At 41.9% G+C, this 27386-nt stretch overlaps 1 protein-coding gene across 1 annotated transcript; it reads left to right on the forward strand.

Annotated features, from left to right (window-relative positions):
• GPNMB (glycoprotein nmb) lies at positions 1-25800 on the forward strand. The gene is made up of 11 exons (XM_004007790.6): positions 1-153; positions 5497-5649; positions 7497-7640; positions 9174-9338; positions 11763-11921; positions 12254-12565; positions 16935-17033; positions 17810-17912; positions 20270-20484; positions 24179-24272; positions 24713-25800. The coding sequence occupies exons 1-11, from the start codon at positions 84-86 to the stop codon at positions 24864-24866; spliced, it is 1668 nt and encodes a 555-aa protein (XP_004007839.2). The 5' UTR covers positions 1-83; the 3' UTR covers positions 24867-25800.
• Positions 25801-27386: the final 1586 nt, after the last annotated feature.

Consider the following 27386-nt stretch of genomic DNA (forward strand, 5'->3'; position numbering starts at 1 on the left):
AGAAGAACACTGTTGTTCTTAGCGGATGAAGCCAGAGGAGTTACAAGTTAAACCTTGATTGCCTAGGTCTGTGAGAATTCAGCATGGAATGTCTCTACTGTTTCCTGGGATTTCTGCTTCTGGCTGCAAGATTGCCACTGGATGCTGCCAAACGTGAGTAACTCTCCGTTTCTGTCTTTAACCCATTCTCTGGCTATTGGCTGAAGTGACGGGTTTGTCTGAGTCTGCAGCTGGCCTTTAGGAAGCGTTTATGCTCACTTGTTTCCTCTGGAAATGGTCGGGGATGTTGAGAGCACGGCAAAATGCATTCAGTTCCATTCTTTGCTCCAGGGTCTTGGGAAGTGAAAGATGCATGGCCCCTCTGTTGTGGAGGTTTCTTCTATCAAAATTGCTACCTGCTCTCTTAGAGGCATTGGGAGGGTGGGGGTGCGAAGGGCACAGTCTCTCGCTTGAGATCACAGCCGCACTACCCACTAAAGTTTGTCTGATTTCCATCCACTGGGATAGGGCCACAGAGGAACTGAAGCCCAAGTCTGGAAACAAGCTTTCTAATAATTCCAATCCAGAAGCTGTTCCCAGTTCTGCCGAGGGAATTCCCTGGCAGGCCAGTGGTTAGGACTCCACACTTTCTCTGCCAAAGGCCTGGGTTCAGTCCCTGGTCAGGGAACTAAGATCCCACAAGCTGCTCAGCCAGAAAAAAAAAAAAAGAAAGAAAGAAAATCCTGCTGATTTTTCACAGACCTGCAGGAGTTTGCTGCCACTGTAGTGAGGTTACTAAGAAAGCTGAAGCCCTGGGTCTCTTTTCTAGTTAGAGGCTGGGGACTTCTTAACAAAGGTGATGCCCAGACCAATGAGGAGCTGGTTTAAAAAGAGGAGTTTGTGACCAGAATGGAAGCCAGAGTTGTGAACCAACAAGCTCACAGGCGGCCCACTTGTCCAGTCCAGGGGATGTGTGGCCCAGCAGCCCCTGTCCTCCAGGCAGAGGTAGTGCGGAGTGGGGGAAGGGAATGAGTTAGATATCACCCAGAAGGTCCACTCTGCTTCACTTTAGTAGGGTAACAACCTTCGCAGGGTGAAAGTCCTGATTTTGCCAGATAACTCCATGAGGGGGCAATAACCGGGGGAGGGGGCAGGGGGAGGTAGGTGCTGAGAAGGGGTCCAGCATGTGTTCAGTTCTGTTCGGTTTAGTCGCTCAATTGTGTCCAACTCTTTCGACCCCATGAACTGCAGCACACCAGGCTTCCCTGTCCATCACCAACTCCCAGAGCCTGCTCAAACTCATGTCTATTGAGTTGGTGATGCTATCCAACCGTCTTATCCTCTGTCATCCCTTTCTCCCACCTTCAATCTTTCCCAGCATCAGGGTCTTTTCCAATGAGTCAGTTTTTTGCATTAGGTGGCCAAAGTATTGGAGTTTCAGCTTCAGCATCAGTCCTTCCCATGAATATTCAGGACTGATTTCCTTTAGGATAGACTGGTTGGATCTCCTTGCAGTCCAAGGGACTCTCAAGAGTCTTCTCCAACACCACAGTTCAAAAGCATCAATTCTTCGGCACTCAGCTTTCTTTATAGTTCAACTCTCACATCCATACATGACTACGGGAAAAACCATAACTTTAACTAGATGGACTTTTGCTGGCAAAGTAATGTCTCTGCTTTTGGATATGCTTTTGGATAGGTTGGTTATAACTTTTCTTCCAAGGAGTAAGCGTCTTTCATGGCTGCAGTCACCATCTGCAGTGATTTTGGAGCCCCCTAAAATAAAGTCTGACACCATCTCCACTGTTTCCCCATCTATTTCCCATGAAGTGATGGGACTGGATGCCCTGATCTTCGTTTTCTGAATGCTGAGTGTTAAGCATCACTCTCCTCTTCCACCTTCATCAAGAGGCTCTCTAGTTCCTCTTCGCTCTCTGCCATAAGGGTGGCTACACCGTGTACAGTGCTATGCTAGCTGCTCCACTTGCACTGGTCGGGGAGGGCAGATGGTCCTGCCTCTATTCCGCGGGTGAGGAAACAGAAGCCCAGGTCTGGCTTTTCACCTGCTGGGCCCAGATCTAACATGGGAGGCTTCTGGACACAGGTGCACACATTGCTCTTGCTTCTCCCTGCGAGAGAGGAAAGCCCTGCAACGAAGTGCAATCCCGGCGGCTGCTGGGTGGAGGAAGAAGAGAGGGGGCCACTGCTGGCTCCCGAGCAGGCCTGCCGGTTCCCCAGGAGGCGGTGGGACTGATGGGGGAGCTGAGGGAGGGGCGGGCGGTTCCAGGAGCCCTCAGTGGTGGTGGGGTCTTGGATAGCGGATAGAGGGAGAAGGGGAGAGCATCAGGGGGCCAGGGTTCTGCCGCCAGCGCTGAGGCCGGAAGCTGGCTGACCTCCCAACCCCGATTCACCCTTCGGGCCCCGAACTACCAAGCCAAAGGTCTGTAGTGAGCGCCCGGGAAAGGGCCTGCGACTTCAACCAGGGGACCCAGACGCAAGCGCTGTGGCGGCGCGGGCCGGGGTTTGGCACTTGTCCGGCCGCTGAGCCGCGTGGGGCCTCGCAACATCCGAGAGGGGCTGTGCAGTCCCCTGTCCCAGGGGAGGGGGCGGGCCAGAGACAGTAAGGACGCACAGCGGGCTAGAGGAAGAAGACTTTCGTGCAGACCAGACCGCAGTCCTTCCTGCCAGCCCTGGGTCTGGACCAGGAAAAGTGACTTAGCTCCTCTGACCTTTCCTTTCTTTGTTTGCGAAACTGTGTAATGGGATTCTTGTGAGATCAGCTACTTGAAATCATCCTTTTTTATTTATGTGTGTGAAGACTTGTATCTTTTTTCTCCCTTACTGTAATTCCTTCTGCATGGACCTGTTGTCCTTATTTACCTCTTGGTTTCTCTGTTGCCTTGGGACATGGTAGTGATCAACAAGCATTTAATAACTGATCAGTTCCCAGAGAAGAAGGCTAACGTGCTTGGAGGAGGAATTGTCTTACCTCCATGTCTGCTCAGGACAGACTCCCCCAGAGCCCGCAGTTGGGGAATGGAGCGACAGAATTTACAGGTCAGCACGCCTTGCTCAGCTCAGCAGGCAGATCAGCCTGAGGTTGGGTGGCAGTTTGACAGCCTATTAGCATTGCAACGAAACCTGCTGTGCTCCGTTTCACCTCGCCTTAAGACGATGTAGCCTGGCCACAAAAAGTAAGGATGGGTAGAATTTCGTGGTATATCAGACACCAAGGTATTCCTTTCCATTTTCCAATCATAGCCCTGGTAAAAGGAGGAAGGAGAAGGTACTGACAAAGTATTAATAGCTCACAAGCGGCGCAGCTGCCGTGTGACAGAGCAGGGCCTCCGAAGGGGAGAGGGAACAGCCGCATGGTGCTGGGTGTGTCCCCCACGTCTTTCCCTGCCCCACTATCTTTTCAAATCTTACCATTGGGCTTTTGTTGTGCTTTTGTTCTATTATTTAATTCTGTTTTTAAATTTTGAGGCCATTTTAGATTCACAGGCACTTTTAAGAATAATACACGAGATCCCCATGTATATACCCTTTACCTGGTTTCTCCCCAGGGTAACATCTTGCACAGCCGTAGTACAATGTCGCAACCAGGGTACTGACATAGACATAGTCCAAACACCAAACAGTCCCATCACCACAGATACAAACCCACTTCCCTTTCTCACTCCACCCCACCTGCCAGCCCCTGGCAACCACTAATCCATTCTCCAATTTTATAATTTGGTCATTTCAAGAATGTTAGAGAAATGGAAACTTATAGTATGTAATGTGGGAGAATTGGTTCTTTTTACTCAGCATAATTTACTGAAGTTGTTGCAGATATCAATAGTTTTTCTTTATCACTGAGTAGTATACCATACTATGTCATGTACCACAGTTTATCCATTTGCCCCACTGAAAGATTTTTTGGTTGTTCCAACTTGGGCTATTATGAATAAAGCTGCTATGAACATTAATTTACAGGTTTTTATGTGAACATAAGTTTCCATTTTTTCCGGGACAGATGCCCAAGGGTACAACTGCTTGGTTGCATAGTAATTGCACGTTTAGTTTTGCAAGGAAACTGCCAAGCTGTTTTCCAGAATGGCTATACCATTTCTACCAGCAGTGTATGAGTGATTCCGTTTCCCTGCGTCTGATGTCACTTTTAATTTTAGTCTTTCTGATAGCTATACAGTGACATCTCATTGTGGTTTTAATGTGCATTTACTCACTGGTAAATGATACTGAACATCTTTTCATGTGTTTACTTGCCATCTGTGCATTCTCATCTGTGAAATGTCTGTTCAGATCTTTTACCCTATTATTTGGGGGTTTAAAAAAAATTTTTTTTGCCAAGTTATGTGACATGTAGGCTCTTGGTTCCTCCCAACCAGGGATCAAACCCATACCCCCTGCAGTGGAAGCATGGAGTCTTAACCACTTGACCATCAAAGAAGTCCAATTATTTGCCTTTTTTAAACATTGTGAATTGTGAAAATCCTTTATATGTTCCAGATAGTATTCCTTTGTTGGAAATGTGGCTTGCAAGTATTTTCTCCCTGTCTGTAATTTACCTCATTATCCTCTTCACATGATGTTGCAGAGCAGAATTTTTTAATTTTAATGAGATCTGGTTTATCAATTTCTCTATTATAGATTAAGATTTTGGTACTAAGTCTAAAAATTCTTTCTTACTTAGAGCCTGAAGATTCCTCCTAGGCTTTTTGCTTTTTTACAGCACTGTGTGTTGAAAAGCTCTCTTTCCTCCATTGGATTATTTTTGCAAAAGTCAACAGGGCATGTCTATGTGAATCTATCTTTGAGTTCTGCAGTCTGTTCTGTGGACCTCTATGTTCATTCCTTGTCACTCTCCTTTTAAGTGTGTATCTCTCCTTGGCTTTTGACATTTAAAATCAGAAGAAATCTGTGTTTGGATTATGCTTCTCACTCAGAATCTGAGAAATAGGAAGGCCTTGGAAGCGTGGGAAAAAACTGATCCTGGGAATCAAAAGTTACAAAGCTTCATTTCCACTTGATTAAAGATGTCTGTGAATGAATCATGTCACATAAATGAAGGAATTTGAACTAACTAAACTTAGCTCTTTCAATGTCGAACATTCTATCATTCTGTGACTCAAAATTCAACTGAATTTACAGTTATGAACATTTATTAATAAACATAGATCCCCTTTGTTCCTCACTTTGTTCCTTTTTAGAGACAGATACTGCCTTACAGTATCACAGGACATTTGGTTTTTTGTCTGATTTGAAGGCCCAGAGAAGAAACCCTGAAATCCCACAGCGTGTTTCATTGTAGCAGTTTCTGTGGCTCCCAGATCAATGTTCTTTCAGTGTTCATCTGCCTCCATTAAGAAGGGAATTACTTGCTGCTCCCTCCTCCTACCAGCAAGAAGGAAGAGAAGACAGAGGCTAGTGGCATCCTTCCAGTACGGTTTCTCTGAATACCTGCTAAATGAGAGATAAGTAGACAAAATAATTTTTTTTCAAATATTGTTATAGGTTTTCATGATGTGCTGAGCAATGAAAGACCTTCTGGTTATATGAGGGGGCACAACCAATTAAATGGATGGTCATCAGATGAAAATGACTGGAATGAAAAACTCTATCCAGTGTGGAAAAGGGGAGACTCGAGGTGGAAAAGCTCTTGGAAAGGTAAATCAAAAGACTTAAACAACTGTAATTTCTTCTTCTTTTCTTTTTTTTAGTTTCAAGTGTATAATAGTGATTCAGTTTTTTAAATCGGAGTATCGTTGGTTTACAGTGTGTTAATTTCTGCTGTATAACAGTGATTCAGATATACATGTATATATATATTTATACACGGTCTTTTTAAAAAATATTCTTTTCCATTATGGTTAATCTCAAAATATTGAATATAGTTCTCCGTGCTATCCAGTGGGACCTTGGTATGTATCCATTCTATGTGTGCTAGTTTGCTTCTGCTGACCTCGAACTCCCCCACTTCTCCTCCCTCTTGGTGACCACAGGTTAGTTCTCGATGTCTGTGAGTCTGTTTCCATTTCACAGATAGGTTCATTTGCGTCATGTGGGATACTCCACAAGTAAGTGATACCATATGATATTTGTGTTTCTCTGTCTGACTTACCTCACTTAGTATGATAGTCTCTAGTTCCATCCATATGGTTGCAAACGGCATTATTCCGTTCCTTTTTATGGCTGAGTAGCATTCCATTGTGTATATGCATCACATCTTCTTTATCCATTTCTCTGTCAATGGGCATTTAGGTTGTCTCCATGTTTTGGCTATTGTGAATAGTGCTGCTATGAACATAGAGATACATGTATCTTTTTGAATTATAATTTTTTTCTTGCTATTTGCCCAGGAGTGGGATTATTGGGTCCTGTGATAATTCTATTTTTAGTTTTTTTTATGAACTTCCATACAGTTTTCCACAGTGGCTGCACCAATTTACATTCCTACTAACTGTGCAAGAGGATTTTTCTCCACATCTTCTCAAACATTTATTATTTGTAGGCTTTTTGAACATGGACATTCCGACTGGTGTAATGTGGCACCTCATTGTAGTTTTGATTTGCATTTCTCTAAACATCTTTTCATGTGTCTATTGGCCATCTGTATGTCTTCTTTGGAGAAATGTCTACTTAGGTTTTCAGCCCATTTTCCAATTTGGTTGTTTGTTTTTGTTGTTGAGTTACATGAACTATTTATATATTTTGGAAATTAATCTTCTGTTGGTCAAATCATTTGCAAATATTTTCTCCTATTCTGTTGACTGTTTTTTCATTTTATTTATGGTTTCCTTTGCTGTGTAAAAGCTTGTAAGTTTGATTAGGTCCCATTTGCCAAACAACTGTACTTTCTTATTTCAGTTCATGTTGTAGATTGTGAACTCTATTCACGGAAGCAACCATGAATGTTAGTACACTAGTTATCAAGTGGGAGGCACCTGGGTTTGGCAATCTTCCCTTTATTGTCACAGTATCACTTTCTAAACTCCTCACTCTCCTCCACATACAGAGTTTAATCTCCTTAGAAATTTACATTTGGTACCTCTTGGAAGATTTTGGAAAGCAAGCAGGTTTAATGTGGGAATGGTCATCTTCAAAAGTTCTGAGATTCCAGAGCACTTTGACCGTCTCAAAAGCGTGATTTGTCAGAAAGTTATTATCTTTCCATTCATATCGAAAATGAATGACTCCTTCAGTCATTCACTTCGAAATTAAAAATTACAAACCTTTAATACTTGTTTCCTCAATCAAATTAAACAGATTTTTAATTATTTAAGTAATTGTTCTCTCTGTGGTCAGAGAGTTCTTCAGCTGGTCTGACTTTTCAAGTTCATCTTCTGGAGTGTTGTACTCTGACAGCAAAAGCTGGGAATCCTGCAAATAATTTATTGTAAAGAGGCAGAAGGATCCTCTGGTCCTTATTTGTAGATTTAGCTTTCCTTTTTTTATTTATCAGTGAAAAGGAAAAGAGATGTTTGATCACTGAGCTCCTTGTTTCTATGTCCTAGGAGGCCGTGTGCAGGCAGTTCTGACCAGTGATTCCCCAGCACTGGTGGGCTCAACCATAACATTTGCAGTGAACCTGGTATTCCCCAGATGCCAAAAGGAAGATGCCAGTGGCAACATAGTTTATGAGAAGAACTGCAGAAATGGTAAGGAATATTATTCACATCACAGGGATTGAATTCTGGCTTCTCAAAGAATAGCTTGATAGCTCTTTGTTGATCAAATCAGTTTCTGTTCACAGAAAAAACGTGGCTAGCACAAATGATAAAATGCATATATTTTGGTTTTGCTTTGCTCTTAGTTAAAGCAGAGAAGCTCTTTGTCCTAGTTAAAGAGCACGAATGATTACAGACTCAAGGGGAATTACAAGGGGAATTATCTTGTTTTAGAACTCAACAGCCTTAAAAACTCAAGTAAGTACTAAAATTCTTCAATCAGAAAGAACACTAGTTAGGGCAGTGATGATCTGATTTTATTACTTAGAACTTCTATTAAACTGCCAGTGGTTTATTTCTTATTAATTCATCTTCCGATGAGGAAAACAATAAATTCTGTATAGAAAGAGTTTGATAATTTGAAAGTATTGTATTTAGTAGCCTGTAACTTTTTTTTTTTTTGCTTTTTCCCCCGCTAAGCAAGTTGATTCTTACTAATGTTTCAAATGACAATGCAGTTCTCTTTTACATGAGTGTCCACATAAAAAAACTTTTACATGGGAAGTTTTATAAAGTATCTCTTACCGTTAGAAGAAATGAGAGCTCTTGAAAGAAATGACTGATTCCAGGTGTAGGACAGGACACTAGCAGGTGAGCCAGGGACATCTTGTGCTAGTAAACAGGAAGTAATGGGGATATGTCACAGGGACACAGAGGCAGCTTGAGGGGCCCCTACTGGCCATGTGTGGGACAATTTAAGAATAAAAAAAAAATAGTGGTATAGTAGACAGATAAATAAAAGGCTCTTCATAAATGTCAGTGAACATAAAAAAAAGAGGATGAAAAGATTGTTCCAGATGAAAGTATATTGATCATGACTTGTTTAAAGTGGAAAATGTCATACATACAGAAAAGTAGGGAGCAAGTAGATCGAAATTCAGCAAGTTTAATGTTTTTTTTTTTTCTGTTTGCTTCCATCTATCTGTATTTCTATTTATACATCTTTTTTCTGAATCGTTTGAAGAAGTGAAATAGCCATGTGTAGGATGTGACCCTTGATTGGACTGGTAGGGGTGGTAATGGTATGCTTATGAAGGAGAATGTCTTTATTCTTAGAAGTGTGCTGAAGTCTTTAGGAGAAGAAAGTCATGATGTCAAATGAGTTAGGGGGAAAAAGCTATAGATAGAGACAGTGAATCAAAATAAAAAGATACAGCATCCCTCAGTTTGGTTTGAATATGCTAGTTATTTGGAGCCCCAATATGAAGATAAACATATTAAATGAAATCTCTGAGCTTTTCTGAAAAATTGGTTTATATAAAACTCATTGAAATACAACATGTAGGCAGAAAAAGACCCAAGTCATAAAGGTACCATTAGATGAATTCTGAATATTAGGATGTTCATTGTCTAACCATATCTCAGCTAGTTATGAAAAAATATGAACATTTATTTAATTCAGTGGTGAACCTTGAGCATTCTGAGTCCAGATGACAATCATGGCATGCCGCTTTCTCTGTTTAGACACTGGTGCATCTCCTGACCCGTATGTTTACAACTGGACAGCGTGGACAGAGGACGGCGACTGGGGAAACGACACGAGTGAAGGCCACCACAACGTGTTCCCTGATGGGAAGCCTTTCCCTCGCCCCTGGAAAAAGAACTTTGTCTACGTGTTCCACACACTTGGTTGGGCTACTGCAATCCCCCCTAGTTTCTTCTTTACCTTTCCTTAAAATTTAAATTTTTTTTTTCTTTTCTCATTCTATTATTGAGAATTACAACACCTGGAGTTTAACAATTACTCTTTTAACTTTCCTTCAGTGAGGGATAAAAAAAAATCTTGGTTAGCCTTGCTGTTTCTCTAGGATATCAAATAGTTAAAAGGAGAAAAAGACAGGTTTGGCTTTCTTTAAAACAAAAACAAAAACTACTCAATTTGTTTCTGTCTAAAACAGTAATATGAAAAATGATATTTGAATGGCATATGGATGGTCATTTGTTGATTTATTCCTTAATTTCTTATGTTTTAAAAAGAACTTTAAAGAATTAGACTTGTGCTCTTAGTAGAAATTTTGGAAAATGCAGAAAAGCGCAAATGAAAAATCAGTCAGCATAATTCATACCAGAGATTATCGTTGTTAACACGATGATGCTTTCGCTACTAGTATTTCTTTCTTTTTTCTAGTATTTAAGATCATATACACACTTTGGTCAAAATTATGAGCATTGACTAAAATTCTTATGCAACTTGTAGGATCTTAGTTCCCCAACAAGGGATCAAACCCAGGTCCTGACAGTAAAAGTGTTGTGTCCTAATCACTCAGGAGACCACCAGGGAATTCTCTAAAATTCTTTATATACATTATTTTAATGACTGTATAATATTCTATCATATAAAAGTAAAATAATCTAAATACTCTTCTTCTTTGACATAGCCTATCTTTTTTTTTTAACCACAAGTGGAACCCATTTTGCTTTATTATTAGTGATTATTTTTTTAGGAGGACTAAATTTAGGTTGTTATTAACAAAGTTGCTAAATTCTTAGTTAAAAATCTTAGGTTCCCTCTGGTTCTGAGCAGTTCGAATCTGCTAGCCATCACACAAACTCCAAATTTGGGAATGTTTCGTCAGTCTTAATGAATTTCAGAGAGCTTTTCTTTCTTCAATTATTTACAAATCAAAGCAACAGATTAATAATACACTCCAGCTGAACAAAGTACAAAATACATAACAAATGCTATGCTCGTTGATTTAAAGCACATTTTTTAGGGCCTTGTGGCCCTGAGACTGTGTCCCTGACAGGTAACTCTCCAGGTGGCATTTCTTTGACCTGAAATGACATTTATCATGTGCATGGAGTCACATGAGCTCACTAACACTTCAGAGTCTGTTTAGCCTAGTTACCATCCGTTAACTTGATAGTTAAGATGTCTTTATTTAATCAGCCTTTAGTCCAGAAATTGCTGTTTTCATAACAAGATTGTTCTGAATTTCCTTTTTATGCTGAAGTCTCAGAGTTAATGGATATTTTCTCTCAGCTAAGCGCTGCCACTGTGGTCTACCTCTGGGTGGCAGAACTAGCATTTCCTCACATATCACTAATTCCAAGAGACATGTCTTCCCCCTATAATCTCTAACAGAACTGCCTCTGCATTTCAAGGTAAAGGGGGATCCTGAACCTTTACTGACACCTTTTTTTTGGGGGTGGGGTGGGGGCATACCTCACGGCATGTGGGATCTTAGTTCTCCGACCAGGGATCAAACCCATGCCCCCTACAGCAGAAGCACAGTCTTAACCCTTGGACTGCCTGGGGAAGCACCCTCTTTCCTGACACCTTTGATCATGTGATAAACATGGTCTTTAAACATCCCCATCTTACAAGTTTCCATCTTCTAATACCTTTTGTTCCAATGACGCATCTATGACAGGCGCCTCAAAAAGATTAGAAAAATCTTTGAGCCCTAAAGGAGAGAAAATTACTGTCACTAGCTAGTCAGTGGTGGTCAGATTTAGGTTACAGTTGGAGAAAGAGAAAAGACGCAGGGGCCCTGGAAATGTCAACGAAACTACTTCATTCCTTTTCATACCCACCATGCCTGTTTCTTTTTCATCACTGCATTTTCGTATACAAATAGTATTAGAAGGTGGAGGAATCTAGTTCCCTAAAATAAAAAAAGTTGCTTAGCAATAATATCTGAACTAGTAATATTATTACAAAAATAAGGTAGATTTTTGGATATATTTCTTAACTCCCTTGGACACTTCACTGTTACATTAAATGTATTTTCTGTGGGAAGCACATGTATTTCAAGTGCCAGGTCACTTACTCATAGTATTTGTCAACTTAACATCATTATCTCACTTAAACAGCTCTTTTCATTTTAGTCAACTATATACAGCTACATTTATTTATTTGTGGGTTTTATAAGGTTTTATATAAAAATAAGCACTGTCTTTCTTTCTGAAGGAACCAAGACTGCATCCCCACCCTGCTGTCCCTTTCTGAAAACAATCTGTAAATGGTAGTTGTTAGTCTTTAAGGAACATCAACTTTCTATAATGATCATATGATGTAGCCAATAACTAAACATTTCTATCTTCTCAAAGGTCAATATTTCCAGAAGTTGGGACGGTGTTCAGTGACAGTTTCCATCAACACAGCCAATGTGAGTCTTGGCCCTCAAATCATGGAAGTAACTGTCTATAGAAGACACCGATGGGCATATGTTCCCATCGCAAAAGTGAAAGATGTGTATGTAGTAACAGGTGAGTGATATGAGCTCTGAATTAACCGAGGACGAGGCGCTGAGTTCTGGTGATGTTAGTGGGTTTGAAAAAGAATATTTGAAAACCAAATATTCTGGGTTAAGTTACACTTCATCTGGACTCCTTCTCAACCTCATATATTTAATAAAATATTCCATCTGTGTTTTCTAAAGTAAACTGAGAAAACTCTAGAAAACTTGCATTAGAAAAGGGGAAACGATGCTGAATTATCCCTAATTTTAATTTCCAAACTAAAGGCACTATTGAAGTCACCCACTTAAAATCAAGCAATCATGCCCTCTTTGTTTCTTCTTTTTGGATGTACATTTTAGATCAGATTCCTGTATTTGTAACTATGTCCCAGAAGAACAATCGAAATTCATCTGATGAAACCTTCCTCAGGGACCTCCCCATTACGTTCAGTGTCCTGATTCACGATCCCAGTCACTTCCTCAATGAGTCTGCCATTTACTACAAGTGGAACTTCGGGGATAATACTGGTCTGTTTGTTTCCAACAATCACACTTTGAATCACACCTATGTGCTCAATGGAACCTTCAGCCTCAACCTCACTGTGCAAGCTGAAGTGCCTGGACCTTGTCCTTTGCCTTCACCCAGACCTCCAAAAACCACCCCTTCTTTGGGTAAGTGTTTTCCAGGTTAATTTTTGTTGGCAGGCCTCCTTAACAGCTAGCAAAAAATTGATGTGGTTTGTATAATTAGATCCTTAGTTAAAGAGATTATGTAAAGACTCTGCAGTGATTCCATTTTCTGCCTGTTGATTTCCTTTAGTTACTTATCACGGTTTTTAGTTGTTAGAATACGGAAGAAAGGAGAATATGTTGAAAGTCACTTGGTGGCTCGTATACAGCTCTTCGACCTTCCTAATTCTCACAGTTCCTTGTTATGTATGCAGGTGCTTTCCCCCTTCCTGTCCTTCACATTTCTGGTTGCCTCCCAGTTTTTCTAGTTAAGAGGAGACACATTATCCCCTCATAAACATTCAGGCCATGCCATTGTCCTTTCTCCCCTTCCACATTCCCTCCCCTACTTCCATTCTCCTCCCCACCCTGCCCACATCCGCTCCATGTCCTGTGAAAACTCAACCATGCTTAGAAGTAGTTTACAAAGGGCTCGAAAAAGAATAAACCTTGAGAATATTTCTTGGCTGGCAGACTGGATAGATTCCAGACACTAAAATTATTCTAGATATAAGGCATAGTTAATTAAATCCCAACTTATAATAATACACAGGGACATTCAAGAAGTTCTTGAGCATTTACTTTGAGAAGCATCAGCTTTCATCTAATTCCACACCCTACCCCAGGCCGTCACCATCCTTCCCCACTCAGCCGTGAATACGTCCTCCATCCAGGCATCCCAGGGATGGCAGTAGACTGACATCCTCTCAGTGGACACAAGAGGGTGCCATCGCCAAGTACACACAGAACACTCCATGGTGATGTCCAGACTTGTTGCAGTTGGCTTTTTTTAACCCAAACCTGTTAGACATAAATAATAAACTGTTATTAATAAATAAGTGTGTTGTTAAGAAAAACTTATTAAGTCAAGCATAGCTAATGCCAGACACTGTAAATTGTTACTGATTTTGCTCGTTTTTTGAAATACTTTTAATTATTAAATGAATGCATGTTCCTTAGTAAAAATTCAAATTCAGAAATTTTAAATATAAGTGAAAGCTCCTCATTCTCTCCTCCCAAGAGTTAAACCCTGTTAAGAGTTGGTTTTTTTTTTTAATAAATTTATTTATTTCATTTTTGGCTGTGCTGGGTCTTCGCTGCTGTGCAAGGGCTCTCTGTTGCTGTGTGTGCAGGCTCCTCGTTGTGGTGCCTCTTGTTGCAGAGTATGGGCCTTAGGGTGCAGGCTTCAGTATTTGTGGTGTACAGGTTTAGTGGCTGCATAGGATGTGGGATCTTCCCAGACCAGGGATTGAACCCGGGTCTCCTGCATTGGCAGGCTGATTCTTAACCATTGGGTCACCAAGGAAGCCCTGTTTCTTTCCAGATCTTTTCTGTGCCATTACAAACATATTCCTTAAATACAAATAGGGTTTGTGGTTTTAATTTTTAGGTAGATGGGTTCACACAATATATATTGCTTTACAATTTGCCTCTTTTCATTTAACAAACATCACAGACATCTTTCCATTATCAGTACATGTAAGTGTAATTCAACGACTTATTTAACCATTCTCTTACTGATGGACACTTCAGTTCATTCTAATTCGTATTATAAATATAACTGCCTTGAACAACTCTAAACATATAGCTTTGTTTTGGTATTTCTGGAGAAGAGTCAGTTTATTTATCTATAAGAATTGATGGTCTTCCTACAAATAAGGACACCAAGTGTAAAATTAAAAATAAATTACAGATTCTTGCTTTGTCTGTCTAGAAATTCCAGAATGGTAAAGGTCTTAATGTTAGGTCATTTAATGTTAGTCTATTTTGAATTGCATTTTTATAAAGCAAGATTATTTTTCTTAGAACATATTTATGTCATAACATATGCAAAAGATATTTTAAGTTAATGAAAGAGTATTTTAAATGTGTAATTATTTTCTATAGGTTAAATGATAAGATAGAAGGTAGCAACCTTATGAATTCATTACATTATATAGTGAAAGAAAGCTGCTTGACTTCATCTAAAGGTGTTAGATCAACCATAATCAATCCCAAATGCCGTAAAACAACTGTGAGACTTGGAGGGACAGAAATATGTAATGGGACCCAAGGTGATGATAGGAGTCAGCCCATGACTTGAGAAAGTGGTTAGAGTGCTTGTCCTCTGGGGGAGAGAGCATTTTTAGCTACACAGACCATATTAACAGACTGGGGTTGTTGAGCAATGGATTACTATTTGACCAAAAATTATGTTGTCTCTGCTTTGGTAAGGGGCTTCCAAATAAGTACAGCTATTACATAGAAACCAAATGCAACCACAGGAGTGAGACACAAGCAAAGTCAAAGTGATGATTCAGGGGGATAATTACATTATAGGATAGACAGGTATGTACTAGCTTTAAGCCACAGAATTCTCTTCCCTTAGCTAACAGTGCCACTGATCATTTTTCAGACTTTTGTGCACAGATCTAAAAAGAAAAACCTTTCCAAGACTGATGCTAATCAGTGTTATAATATATATATGATATATGTATTTATGCATGGCCTCCCTGACGGCTCAGTGATAAAGAAGCTGCCCGCCAATGCAGGAGACTTAAGAAATGTGGGTTCAGTCCCTGGGCCAGGAAGGTTCGGTCATGGCAACCCACTCCAGTATTCTTGCCTGGAGAATCCATGGACAGAGGAGCCTGATGGGCTACAGTCCATGGGGTCACAGAGTCCATCACAACTGAAGTGACTTTGTATGTGTGTGTGTGTATAATGTGTATATATATGTCATGTTGTATATATAGATCATGTTATATATATATCATATATATATATCATCTGTGTATGTGTGTGTGTGTATGTGTGTGTGTTTATATATATATAATCTCCTTGCAGTCCAGAGGACTCTCAAGAGTCCCACCACAATTCAAAAGCATCCATTCTTTGGCACTCAGCCTTCTTTATGGTCCAAACTATAAAGGAGTTTTCAGGGAAGAGGCAGCCATCCCTAATACCCTTCACAAACATATCTTTTGTTTTGGAGCTCATCCGTTAAATCTCAGAATACAATGAATGAGATTACCCTGCAACTTCCAAACGACCACCGTGAGACTCAGGGAATATAGCCAGCTCTGCCACAGCCTGCCCTGCTGATAAACCGCACCTACATCTGAATCTGACATGGTGTCAGAACCTTTCTGGGTTTTACCCAGCGTTTCCCAAAGTGTCTGCCAGAGAGCACTCATTTCCAGAATTGCTCTGAGAGCTGCTCTGCAAAGTTCCCTCTGAGCATAGGAGCATCACAGGCATACTTGTTCCCCACTAGAGGCTCTGAGGCCCTGGAGAAATCTCCCAGTTGGCTCCATCCTTACATACTCCTGTGTTAAAGCTGCAGCTCTTATGAAGCTTTGATTTCCCCCAAACTGTGTCCATTTTCATGTCTTTGGAAATATAAGAGACATAATGTTGTATTTTCAATATTATATTTTCTTTCCAGTCTTTTTATTTTGCTAATGGAACACCAACACCTCATTTAGAGCCTTTTAAATTGTAACTAATAGAGCATTAAATTCTTTGCTCTAATCACATTCAAAGGGCTATTTTTCAAAAGTATCTTGTAGTCCCTTCTTTCCTTCCTCACACCTCTGCCCATCACAGTAACTGTAAGACTTCGAGAATAGAAACCTAGGATTCATGAGACATCCAAATGGGGAAAGAATTGCCCTTTTCCATGTTGTTCGCTTCTTAACATTTAAAATTATGTGTCATATATGCTATAACACATGTATATCTAAATAAGTACATATATAAGAGCATATTGGGACAAGGAAATGAATATTTATTAACTACTTCCTATGTGACAGACATGAAAAGCAAGTTTTATATGTCTTATCTATTTAATAGTTTAACCCTGGTAGGTCAATAAATATTGTTCCTGTTTTACAGATGGGCAAATTGAGGCAAGGAGAAGTTAAATGATATGCCCATGGTCTCAAAGAGCTGAAAGCAAGGGGCCTAGAATTTGAGCCCAGAATACGTTCTTCCAAAATTACAATATAATTTTATCTATTGTGGCCTGCTTTATTTCATGATTATTATGTTACACATTTTAAAATGGCTTCCACCTTTCATTTGCTATTTCTATTTGAACAAAACATAGGACTGTGTTTGCTTACATAATTTAACAATTTTATAATATAGCTCTCACATCTCATGAATTGTTACGCATTTAGTTCAAATTTCTGAAGCAATTTAATTGTATAGAATTCTTGATGTTTTTCTAAAGAGCAAGTAAACAGACGTTTAGATCTTCAGTTATTTCATGGACATCTTTTGCATTCTCAGCAACTAATCTAAAAATCTTTCTATTTAAACCCTCTAGTAACTGCTGGTGACAATAGCCTGGAGCTGAGGGAGATTCCTGATGAAAGCTGCCATATTACCAGATATGGCTACTTTAAAGCCACCATCACAATTGTAGGTAAGACCGTGGGGGAAAGATGTTAGAATCCACCTTGGGCAACCCACTCCCTTCCCTGACTCCAGGGTGGGGTGGGGTTGGGAAGCGAGGGCACCCACTCAAGGTGCTACCACACATGCACAAAAAAGACTCCACAGCTTCTAGATTTCCACCTGCCTTTCCAGCCTTCCTTAGACGTCCCTCTAAGGGGTGAAACGAGGTCCTCAGTGGAAACGATCTCTCAGTGAGGCCCACTTGGCGAGGAGCCTCCGGGGGGCCTGGACCTCCTCACCCTGTGCTGCTCAGAAATCTGAACGAATGTGGCCTGAAGGAAGGCCAGCTGCAAGTTCCCACAGCTCCTGCTTTCCTCTTCTGGGTGATTTCACAAAGTCAGACCTCCTGTGTGTAAGAAAGGGGGATGAACAGAACAGCCACGCAGGGCTGTGCGCGAGGGGCACTGCTCACAGGTGTTGGGTGGGGCTACAACTCAAGCTGTATGCCCTGGGGCTGAGCCCCTCAGCACGAGACACAGTGGATGGGCCTCCCTTCCTCCAGGGTCATCTGCCTCCTGACGTATACACAGGCTCCAGGAATAAAGGTCAAGCTTGGACTGAAGAACAGTTCAGTTTGACTTTGAAAACACTGCCTGGACATGTATCCAAACTCTGAGATAGCTTCCCAAGTCTGGCATGGTGAAAGGCTGTGTTCATTTTGTTCGGCCTTCTGATTTGTTAAGAAGTGGTTTGGTTTGCAGTGTGTATTTTGATGTGTTTTTCTACGGGGCATTGTTCCTTTAGAGGGCATTCTAGAGGTTAACATCATCCAAGTGACAGACGTCCTGATGCCTGGGCCACAGCCTGACGACTCCCTGGTGGATTTCGTTGTGACCTGCCAAGGGAGGTGAGTACAGTCTCCGAGGAAGGAAGGGGCCAAGTGAGAACCCCAGGCTGAACAATGGCCTTCACATACCTCCCACTTGTTAGGTTGATTTGGATTCTGTGTGCCCAGTTGCTCACTCAGTTCTGACTCTTTGCCACCCCATGGACTATAATTTGTCAGTCTCCTCTGTCTGTGGGATTCTCCAGGCAAGAATACTGGAGTGGGTTGCCAGTTCCTCCTCCAGGAGATCTTGCCAACCCAGGGATCAAACCCAAGTCTCTTAGATCCCCTGCATTGGCAGGCAGGCTCTTTACCACTAGTGCCATCTGGGAAGCCCCAGATTTGGATTCTAGTTGCTCACTAAGCCAGAACGAGGAAGGGCCCTCCCAAGTGCTTTCAAATGTGCACTTGCTTTGCTAGAGTTGAGCGAGGCTCATCATATTTAACTGCTGAATAATTACGGATTGGACACTTACTGTGTCCTTAACATTTTACTTCTGTTTTCACGTCAAATCCTCACACAATCATACGAGTCTTCTCATTTTACAGATTGGGCCATCAGATACACAACGATTATAGTACCTGTCCAGATGGTAGGTACCCGGCAGAGCAAGGTTTGCAGGGCTCAGAATCTCTGAAGTTCCCTGAGGCTTCTCTGGAGTCTGGGGAGCCAGTGTGAAAGGGCTGTGTCCTTGTGCTGATGAATAGCAATGCCTGATTACCCTGTCAATCTTTAAAACTTATAAAACTCTTTCTACTGTATTACATAAGTTGACTTCCTGTGGTTTTGTTACAACTATAAACAATAGGGACTTCCCTGGTGGCTCAATGGTAAAGAATCTGCCTGCAGTGCAGGAGACGTGGATTTGATCCCTGGATTAGAAAGATTCCCCTGGAGGAGGAAGTGACAACCCACTCCAGTATTCTTGCCTGGGAAATCCCTTGGACAGAAAAGCCTGGCAGGCTACAGTCCATGGGCTCACAAAGAGTCAGTTGCGACTGAGCATGCACATATATAGATAATAGACTAAAAAAAAGTAATTAATATATAAATACTATATCAATTAACCCATTAACTATTTAAATAATTTAAATATAATAAGTGAATCAAGGAATTAAAATGTATGTGTATATGATATATATGGGTTTCCCTCATAGCTCAGTCGGTAAAGAGGTTAAGAATCTCCCTGCAATGCAGGAGACCTGGGTTCAATCCCTGGGTCAGGAAGATCCCCTGGAGAAGGAAATGGCAACCCACTCCAGTATTCTTGCCTGGAGAATCCCATGGACAGAGGAGCCTGGCAGGTCGCAAGAGCTGGACATGACTTAACGACTATATGTATGTATCTATGTGATGTATAGATTAGAGAATGAGCTGGTATAGAAAGGAGGCCACACTTGATCCAAAGGGAGAGCTCCAGGGAATTCTCTGGTGGTCTATTAGTTAGGACCCTGTTTCCACTGCAAGAGGCATGGGCTCATCCCTGGTCAGTGAACTAAGATCTGGCAAGCTGAGTGGTGTAGTGCAAAATAAGAAAGGAATAGCTCTGAAGCTCTCTGAGTGGGGGAGAAAATGGGAGGACAGAAGGAGAGAACATCCTGACTGGAGAGGCAAAGGTGCTGCCAGAGGCCAGGGGTGAAGAGAGCATGAACTCATCTAAGTCCCTGAGCCTGTATCAGCCTAGCTTCAGAGCCTGGTCTCTCCATTCAGGAAGTCTACTCAGACGTGAAACAGAGGCTAAGACAGTAATGCGTGGGAGCTGAATGGTTACAGGGACAGCTGTCAAATATCCTTTATGCAAATCCCAGCTCCACCTCTAACTGCTTTTGTGACCGGAGGCCAGCGAGCTCTCCTCCCAGAACTGGTCTGCACCTGCTGCATTAGGCTGCCATCACTTGCCTCGTCAGGTTGTCGAGAGGAAGAGACAAGGCCGTGTCACTTCTCTGAAACGCGGAGCCTTGCACACAGCAGGTGCTGCGCGAACAGCCCTGGCTGCTGCTGCTCCTGTAGCCGGATGTCTGCACAGGCCCCACAGGGCCCACTGGCATTTAGTGCCACCTCAGCCTAACACCTAAGCCACCTGCATCTTTGAGTCTCTAGGGAGCCAAAGAGGAGAGGCAAGTTCCCAGCAGGCCCTTGCCTTGGGGGAAATAATTTCCTCCTCCTTCAGTCCTAGGGCCTCACCTTCCTGAGCATATAGGGGAAACTGGCTCACACACATCCAGGCTTGTTTAAATTGTATGTGACAACTTCACATCATATAGTTTGAGTAAGACTACGGTGGGATTCAGTTTCACAGAAGTGTAATTATGTTTTCCTATTAAACTGAGGTCATACTCCCCTCTCTCTCCCTCTGGATGTCGTTCACACCCCCCAGCATCCCTACAGAGGTCTGCACCGTCATCTCTGACCCCAGCTGCCAGATCACCCAGAACCCAGTCTGCGACCCTGTGCCCATGGAGCTGGGAGACGCGTGCTTGCTGACGGTGAGGAGAGCCTTCAGTGGGTCTGGGACATACTGTATGAACCTCACCCTGGGTGATGATGCAAGTCTGGCCCTCACGAGCACCCTTGTCTCTATCACCAGCAGAGGTAAGTTTTGTTTTATGGTTGTACGAACATTTCATGTTGCAGATAAAGCATGGGTCTGATACTAAAGCTATTCAACACTTCACTCTCAATGTTTAGCTTTATTTCAGTGTAAAATTCATTGAACTGTCATTAATGTGGATTTGAGAAATGATATTACAATACAATAGCAAATCTACTTGGGGAAGGGATGAGAGAGAGAGAACGTATGAAATAATGGCCAAAGGAAAGCCTTGAAAATGTTTTGTTCATTTACTTATGGCTGTGCTGGGTCTTCGTTGCTGAGCGGGCTTTTCTCTAGTTGCGGTGAGCGGGGGCTGCTCTCTAGTTGCGGTGTGAAGGCTACTCACTGCAATGACTTCATTCTGTGGAGTGCAGGCTCCAGGCACTCGGGCTTCAGTAGTTGTGGAGCATGGGCTTAGTTGCTCTGCATCATGTGGAACCTTCCCAGGCCAGGGGTCAAACCCGTGTCCCCTAAATTGGCAGGAGGATTCTCAACCACCAGGACCACAAGGAAAGTCCAAGAAAAGCCTTTTGATGAAAAAAATCAGCTATGATCGTGGACAAGTAATAATAGGATGTGGTCACTGAATGCTTAGATAGGTTTGTATTTCAAAGGGAAAGTGTAAAGCCGAACATCAAAAAAATAACAATGTTCTCCAATTAAACTATAACAAAAGGGAGACGTGAAGCCAAGAGGAGAAAGGAGAAACCAGGTGGACTCTTGGCTCCCTTCTAAGTTACCATGGACCCTTCTTTTCTTTCCCAGAGTCTACCAAGCATTACAGTGAGATGGAAACAAACCAGATTACCCAAGTCCTTAAATGTTCAGCAGACAGACTACTCCTTGTCCCCTTAACCTCAAAGGGGTAAAGTGTTGACAAAGTGGATGAAGGAATTTCACTGAGAAATTCCCGTTCACTGGTGGCTGTTTATTTTCCCTAGCCCCTAGGGACTTTACCTGGTGACCCTAACTGAATTTCACATGTAACTGGCCATGTTGTAAAATAATCCTTTACTTCGTAAAAGAAGTGCTTCGTGGTGGAACGGAGGGACAGGTAAAACTGTGCGCACATTACAGCATGTGTTTTGCTCTTAAATGGTTTATGTATGTTTTTGGCTCAGCTGAGCCTTAGTTGTGGCACACGGAGCTTTAATCTCTGTGGCAGTATGTGGGACTTTTAGCTGCGGCATGCCGTTCTTCACCTGCGGCATGTGGGATCTAGTTCCCTGACCAGGGATCAAACCCAGGCCCCGGCATTGAGAGCATGGAGTCTTAGCTACTGGACCACTCGAGGAGTTCCCACTTTGCTCCTTAATTTGAGTATTGTCGAACTGACTGAGAATTGACTAACTCACAAATAATTCTTTTGGTCTTGGAGTCTATCTTATAAAGTGAAATGTACTTAAATATATATTTACTCATTAACAGTATAAAAGGCAGCTTTAACCTCATTGAAAGAAAAGCAAAAGTAATAATGCATATAATTATTTGCTTGAGCGTTTATTGTTGGTAAGAGCCAAGGTGTACATTAAAAAAAAAAAAAAAAAAGAATGCAAACATATCCTGCTTCCTTGAAGGCAGGATACATGGGGCTTGGGGTGCAGGACTGGGGAGCAGGTCAAAAAGAGGTAGCCAGAGCCTCTGTATCCTACTGAATGTGGATCTCCTAGGCCGTCACTTTCAGGAGCTGCTGGGGTCATTCTTGTGCTGCCGCAGCTGCTTTTAAAACTGCCTTTTAGAGTCCTAACCTAGTCCATGAAGCTTCCTCAGTTCTGGCAAATCACCATTCTCTTACCTGGATTAGATGCTTGGATATTTGCTTTCCTTTAATACTTATTGTAGTTAGCGATAACTTTAGGTGTGACCTGAACTGGTTTGTTTTTTTTTTTTTTTTGGCTACACCGGGTCTTAGTTGTGGCACGCAGGACCTTTCATTGTGGCAAGTGGGATCTAGTTCCCTGACCAGGGATCGAATTGGCGTCCCCTGCTTTGGGAGCACGAAGTCTTAGACACTGTACCAGCAGAGAAGTCCCTGAGCCGTTCTGTGTATTTATTTATGGTTGCGCTGGGTCCTAGTTACCGCGTGCACGCGCTTTCTCTAGTTGAGGCACGTGGCGGATAGTCTTTGCTGTGGTACTCAGGCTTCTCACTGTAGCGGCCTCTTTTGTTGCAGGGCACAGGCTCTAGAGCGTGGGCTCAGTACTTGTGGGGCATGGGCTTGGTTGTTCTGTGGCATGTGGGATCTTCCTGGACCAAAGAGCGAACCCGTGTCCCCTGCATTGGCAGGTGGATTCTTAACCACTGGACCACCAAGAAGGTCCCCCTGAGCCATTTTTAAAATCAAAAAAAAAAGGAAGGAAAGAGAGCTTTTAATTCAATGGAGATTGTAGACTGATGACTTGGGTTTCAGAGTCAGAATTTCAAAAGTTGATCATTGTTTGAAGCCAAGCCCATAGACTTTTAGCTGAAATGACTTAATCAATGATTCACCGAATGTTCATGAATCACCCGGGATATTTTCAACAAATATTCATCGGGTATCCACTCCATGCCCAGCACAGCTCCAGGCACCGCACAGACAGTTCTAGATAGAGTGGGAACAAGGTAAGGAAGATCCCCGCCTTAGTGAGCAGCAACAGGGAATAAACAAATAAAATGATATTGTGAAGTCAATGAAACAGGCATGGAGAGTGACAAGCATGGAAGAGAGGACACAGAGGCGGACTCTCTAGATTGGGAGGTCAGGAATGTGCCGCCAACTTGGTGGCACCCGTTTGGCAAAGGGCCTCCTTTGAACTGAGATCTGTATTTCAGGAATGAACAGCCCATCTAGATCTTTATGCGCCACTGATAGGGTTTGGCTTTATTCTGTGTGCAAGGGGAACTGCTGGCAGGGCTGAAGCGTGATCTGATTAGTACTTTTAAATGGTCATTCGGACGGCTGAGTGACGCGAGGGTTATTGGAAGGTAACAGTGCAAGTGAGCAGATGAAGATGTCCTCACAAGGGAGAGGGCTGGTGGCTGGAACTGTGATGGTGGCGGAGAAGACAGAAGGAAAAGAGACCAACTTTGCTTGTACTTTGGTGGCAGAGACAAGACTAGTTGATTTGCTGGGTTCTGGGAGAACAAAGAAGACATAATCCAAAGAAGTAATTGTGATACAGTGTGGTGGAGGCAAAGGAAGGGTGACAAGGAGAGACACAACAAAGGCAGGCATGACCCAGTGCCCTCATGCATGTCTGGAAGGCGTTGCAAAGGGTTAGATGCTGGTGAGAGCTGGGGGATGGGCATTCCCAGCAGAGGGCATGGAAATCTGAAAGAGCGTGGGGACGATGGATCTTTATCCCAGCTGGAAGGTAGGCAGTGGAAGATGAGGCCAGAGAAATGGGCAGAAAGTTCATGAAGCCCTTTGCTGCATGGGCGTGGCTGGGTTAACTCAGACCAGAGCAGGTGTCTTCAGGACATGACATCTTCTAAGCTCTTAACACAGTGTTCCAGACATGCTAACTCATTCTCTAAATGGAAGATAAGCTTCCCTGAAGACTATGTATTATGTAAAGGGAAAGATTACTGAAAGCTCAGAGGAGCCGTCTATCTTCTGTTTGCTCCCTTCCTCATTGATTTAATTACATTACAAGCAGCATGTCCTCTAGGTGGAAACTGTCACTAATATGACCCTGCTTCTGTTTTAAGACCCAGCTTCCCTTTTAAGAATGGCAAATGGTATCCTGGTCTCCCTTGGCTGCTTGGCCATGCTCGTCACTGTGATCGCCTTTTTGATGTACAAGTAAGTTGCTGGTTCTAACACTTTAAATCACTAGAGTATATTGTCAAAAATAAATGGCATATTTCTGCACAAGTGGGCTGTTTTCCCTTTTCTGCTTTGAAACATTTTGTGTGTGGGAAGAAAATCTTCTACTGAATGATGAATAGCAAACTAGCCTATTAATTTTGCTGTGGTTTTTTTTAATCCCTAAAAATGCTACCAAATGTCAATAACTTTACCAAATTGTCAGTTTAATGCTTAACATATAATCTCAAGCTATAGTAAGCAGGCACATTTCTTGCATAAAGAAGAGAAAATGTATTCTCATAAGACAACACTGTCTTAAAAGCCATAAGTTAAATGGAATGAACGATTCTGCACTTGACTTGTGAAAGATTTGTAGAAAGCAACCTTTTCCAGCTGGAGATCTTTTTTTAATCTGTCCAACACATTGCTTTCAGAAAACACAAGAAATACAAACCAATAGAAAACAGCCCTGGGATCGTGATCAGAGGCAAAGGCCTGAATGTTTTCCTCAGTCATGCAAAGACCCTGTTCTTCCCCGGAAACCAGGAAAAAGATCCACTGCTCAAGAACCAACCAGGAATTCTTTGAATCTTCAGCCTTACTTCTGACCAACAGCTCATCCTCAGCACCATTTATGTCAGCTTGCTGGAGTGGATGATGATAACTTTCTAAAAAGATTAATGTAAAATATAGATTGTGTGAGGGAGTTCCAATTTTTTTAAATTTGTATAGGTTAAATGACATTTTAGGGACATGGCTGAGGTTGCATGTAGTTTAATTCTTTTCCATGTTATATAACTGATAAAGCCAATTAATAGAGCTTCCTTTCATGATGATTTATGTTTCACTTGCAATGTCTTAGGTAATCAGTAGGATAGATACGCTGTATTCAGAGTAGCAGGAGAAGGTACTATTCATTAGAGTCTGACCTAAGTTAACTGGAAAGAGAGGCTGGACATGTTCTAGCTTTCCATATAACCATATACATAAAACCAGTGAATTCCTATTCTGAAGGTCATGATCCAAGCTCCCTGAATCCTGTGTCAATGAACATGCATGAGCTCCCAACAGAACACTAACAGGTCAGCTTTTAGTAAGCTGTGCATGCTTGCTATACTGAAAAAAAAAAAAAAGACTAGGCTAATAAATGTGTGAATATTATCATGACTGCCTGCCCAGTCCAAATGTGTAAAGGATCAGTACTCGTTCATTCATTTTTCCTGTGGACATTTATGTGGCACTTTCTGTATACCAGGCGTGTTGCCAGGCACATGGCCCCATACTCGTGTTGACAATCTTGTGAACATACCTGAATTTCTGTAGACTCTGGCACTCATACTTGAAATGATGTGTTATGATTTCCCAAAGGAGGAAGTCTTTCTGGTTTCCCTACCCATTTCTCTATTCAAATGAGAAACGTGATCAGTAAGGATTTTACTTTCATTTGTAACTGAAACTACCCTGTGTCAGTCATGACATTCTTTTTTCTTTCCTGAAAAATAAAGTATGAGAAGAGACCAGATCTTGGAATTATTTTTCTAATTTTTGTTTGCCTTTCAATTTTCCTGTATACTTTTAACACATAAAAAGTTGTTTAACTTTGTCCCATGGAATGCTGATAATTTCTGAGTATTTTATGTTTTTAAGTATATGATACAATAATATGAAATTTTGATGAATTATGTATATATATAATTACACCAGTCTAAAAGAAGATTTTCTACGAGCAGTTGTTCTGAGTCTTTGTTTGAATAGTTAGTATTATAATAAAACTAAATGTGAGAGGATAGTTCTAGGTCATAGATCAGCAATCATTTTCTGTAAAGGGCCAAGTAGTAACTATTTTAGGCTTCATGGGCCATATGGTGTCTGTTGCAACTACTCAACTCCAATGCTGTAGCAGAAATGCCATCATATACATAAATGAAAGGGCATGGCTTTGTTCCAGCCTGAGCATATTGACAAAAGCAGGTGGCGGGCCAGATTTGGCTTATGGGCCATAGTTTGTGGACCTATATTCTAGGCTAAAAGAATATAGAGACACAATAACCAAAAGCAGTTTAGTAACCTAGATTACATCCTAATATTAAAAAAAAAAGAACCATGAAAGACATTCTTTGGGGCAACTGAGGGAAATCTGAATACACTCTGGATACCAAATGATATTACAGAATTGTTAGTTTTCTTAAGAATAGGTGAAGATTTTCTTAAGGAGTTGGTGTGCTGTGCTTCCTATGCTTAGTTGCCCAGTCGTTTTGGACTCCTTGTGACCTCATGGACTGTAGCCTGCCACGCTCCTCTGTCCATAGGAGTTCTCCAGGCAAGAATACTGGAGTTGGTTGCCATGCCCTTCTCCAGGGGATCTTCCCAACTCAGGGATTGAACCCAGGTCTCCCACATTGCATGAGGATTCTTTATCATCTGAGCCACCAGGGAACGTCACTTCACAGGGCTCCTGCAGGCTGCTCTGGAAGAATGAACGGACATGAAAAGTACTGCGTATATGGCATAACGATATGGATACTACATGTGGGAAGCAGTGTGAAGGGGCTTGCCATTTTTATGATAACTAGGAGGCCAGGACATTCATACCTGAAGCAGAAAAGTAATATCAAGTTGCAGCAGAATCACTTGTAGGTTTATTAAACACAGACTACTGAGCCCAACCCCCAAAATTATGGGTCTGGGCCCCATAAATTCTGTTTCTTAACAGTTCCCATGTGATGTTGGTACAGCTGCTCCCAGACCTAACTTGGAGAAAATAGTGGTCTTGAGATCCACTCTTGCCCTCTCCTATCAACAGAGGGCAGCAGAGAGCAGCAAATATACAGTCGGTCACCAGGGAAGCCGTTGAAATCCTCAGGAAACCTCCCTTGGTTTCAATCTAACAAATGGCAGGAGAGAGAAATGAAACCATGAATTATTTAGATTTATATTCTCCGTGTGACCTTGGCAACAAGTCATTTAACTTCCACCGAATTGCTATCTGTGAAATGGGGGAAGTAACCTAAAAGAGAGTGGGATGGCTTGATTAATGTCTGCTGAGAATTAGAACTTCCGAACAAAATTGAAATGTGTAGGTAATAAATTATTCTGGGAATTTCTTAC

This window comes from Ovis aries, chromosome 4, assembly GCF_016772045.2.
Source record: "Ovis aries strain OAR_USU_Benz2616 breed Rambouillet chromosome 4, ARS-UI_Ramb_v3.0, whole genome shotgun sequence".
In the NCBI taxonomy this organism is placed as follows: domain Eukaryota; kingdom Metazoa; phylum Chordata; class Mammalia; order Artiodactyla; family Bovidae; genus Ovis; species Ovis aries.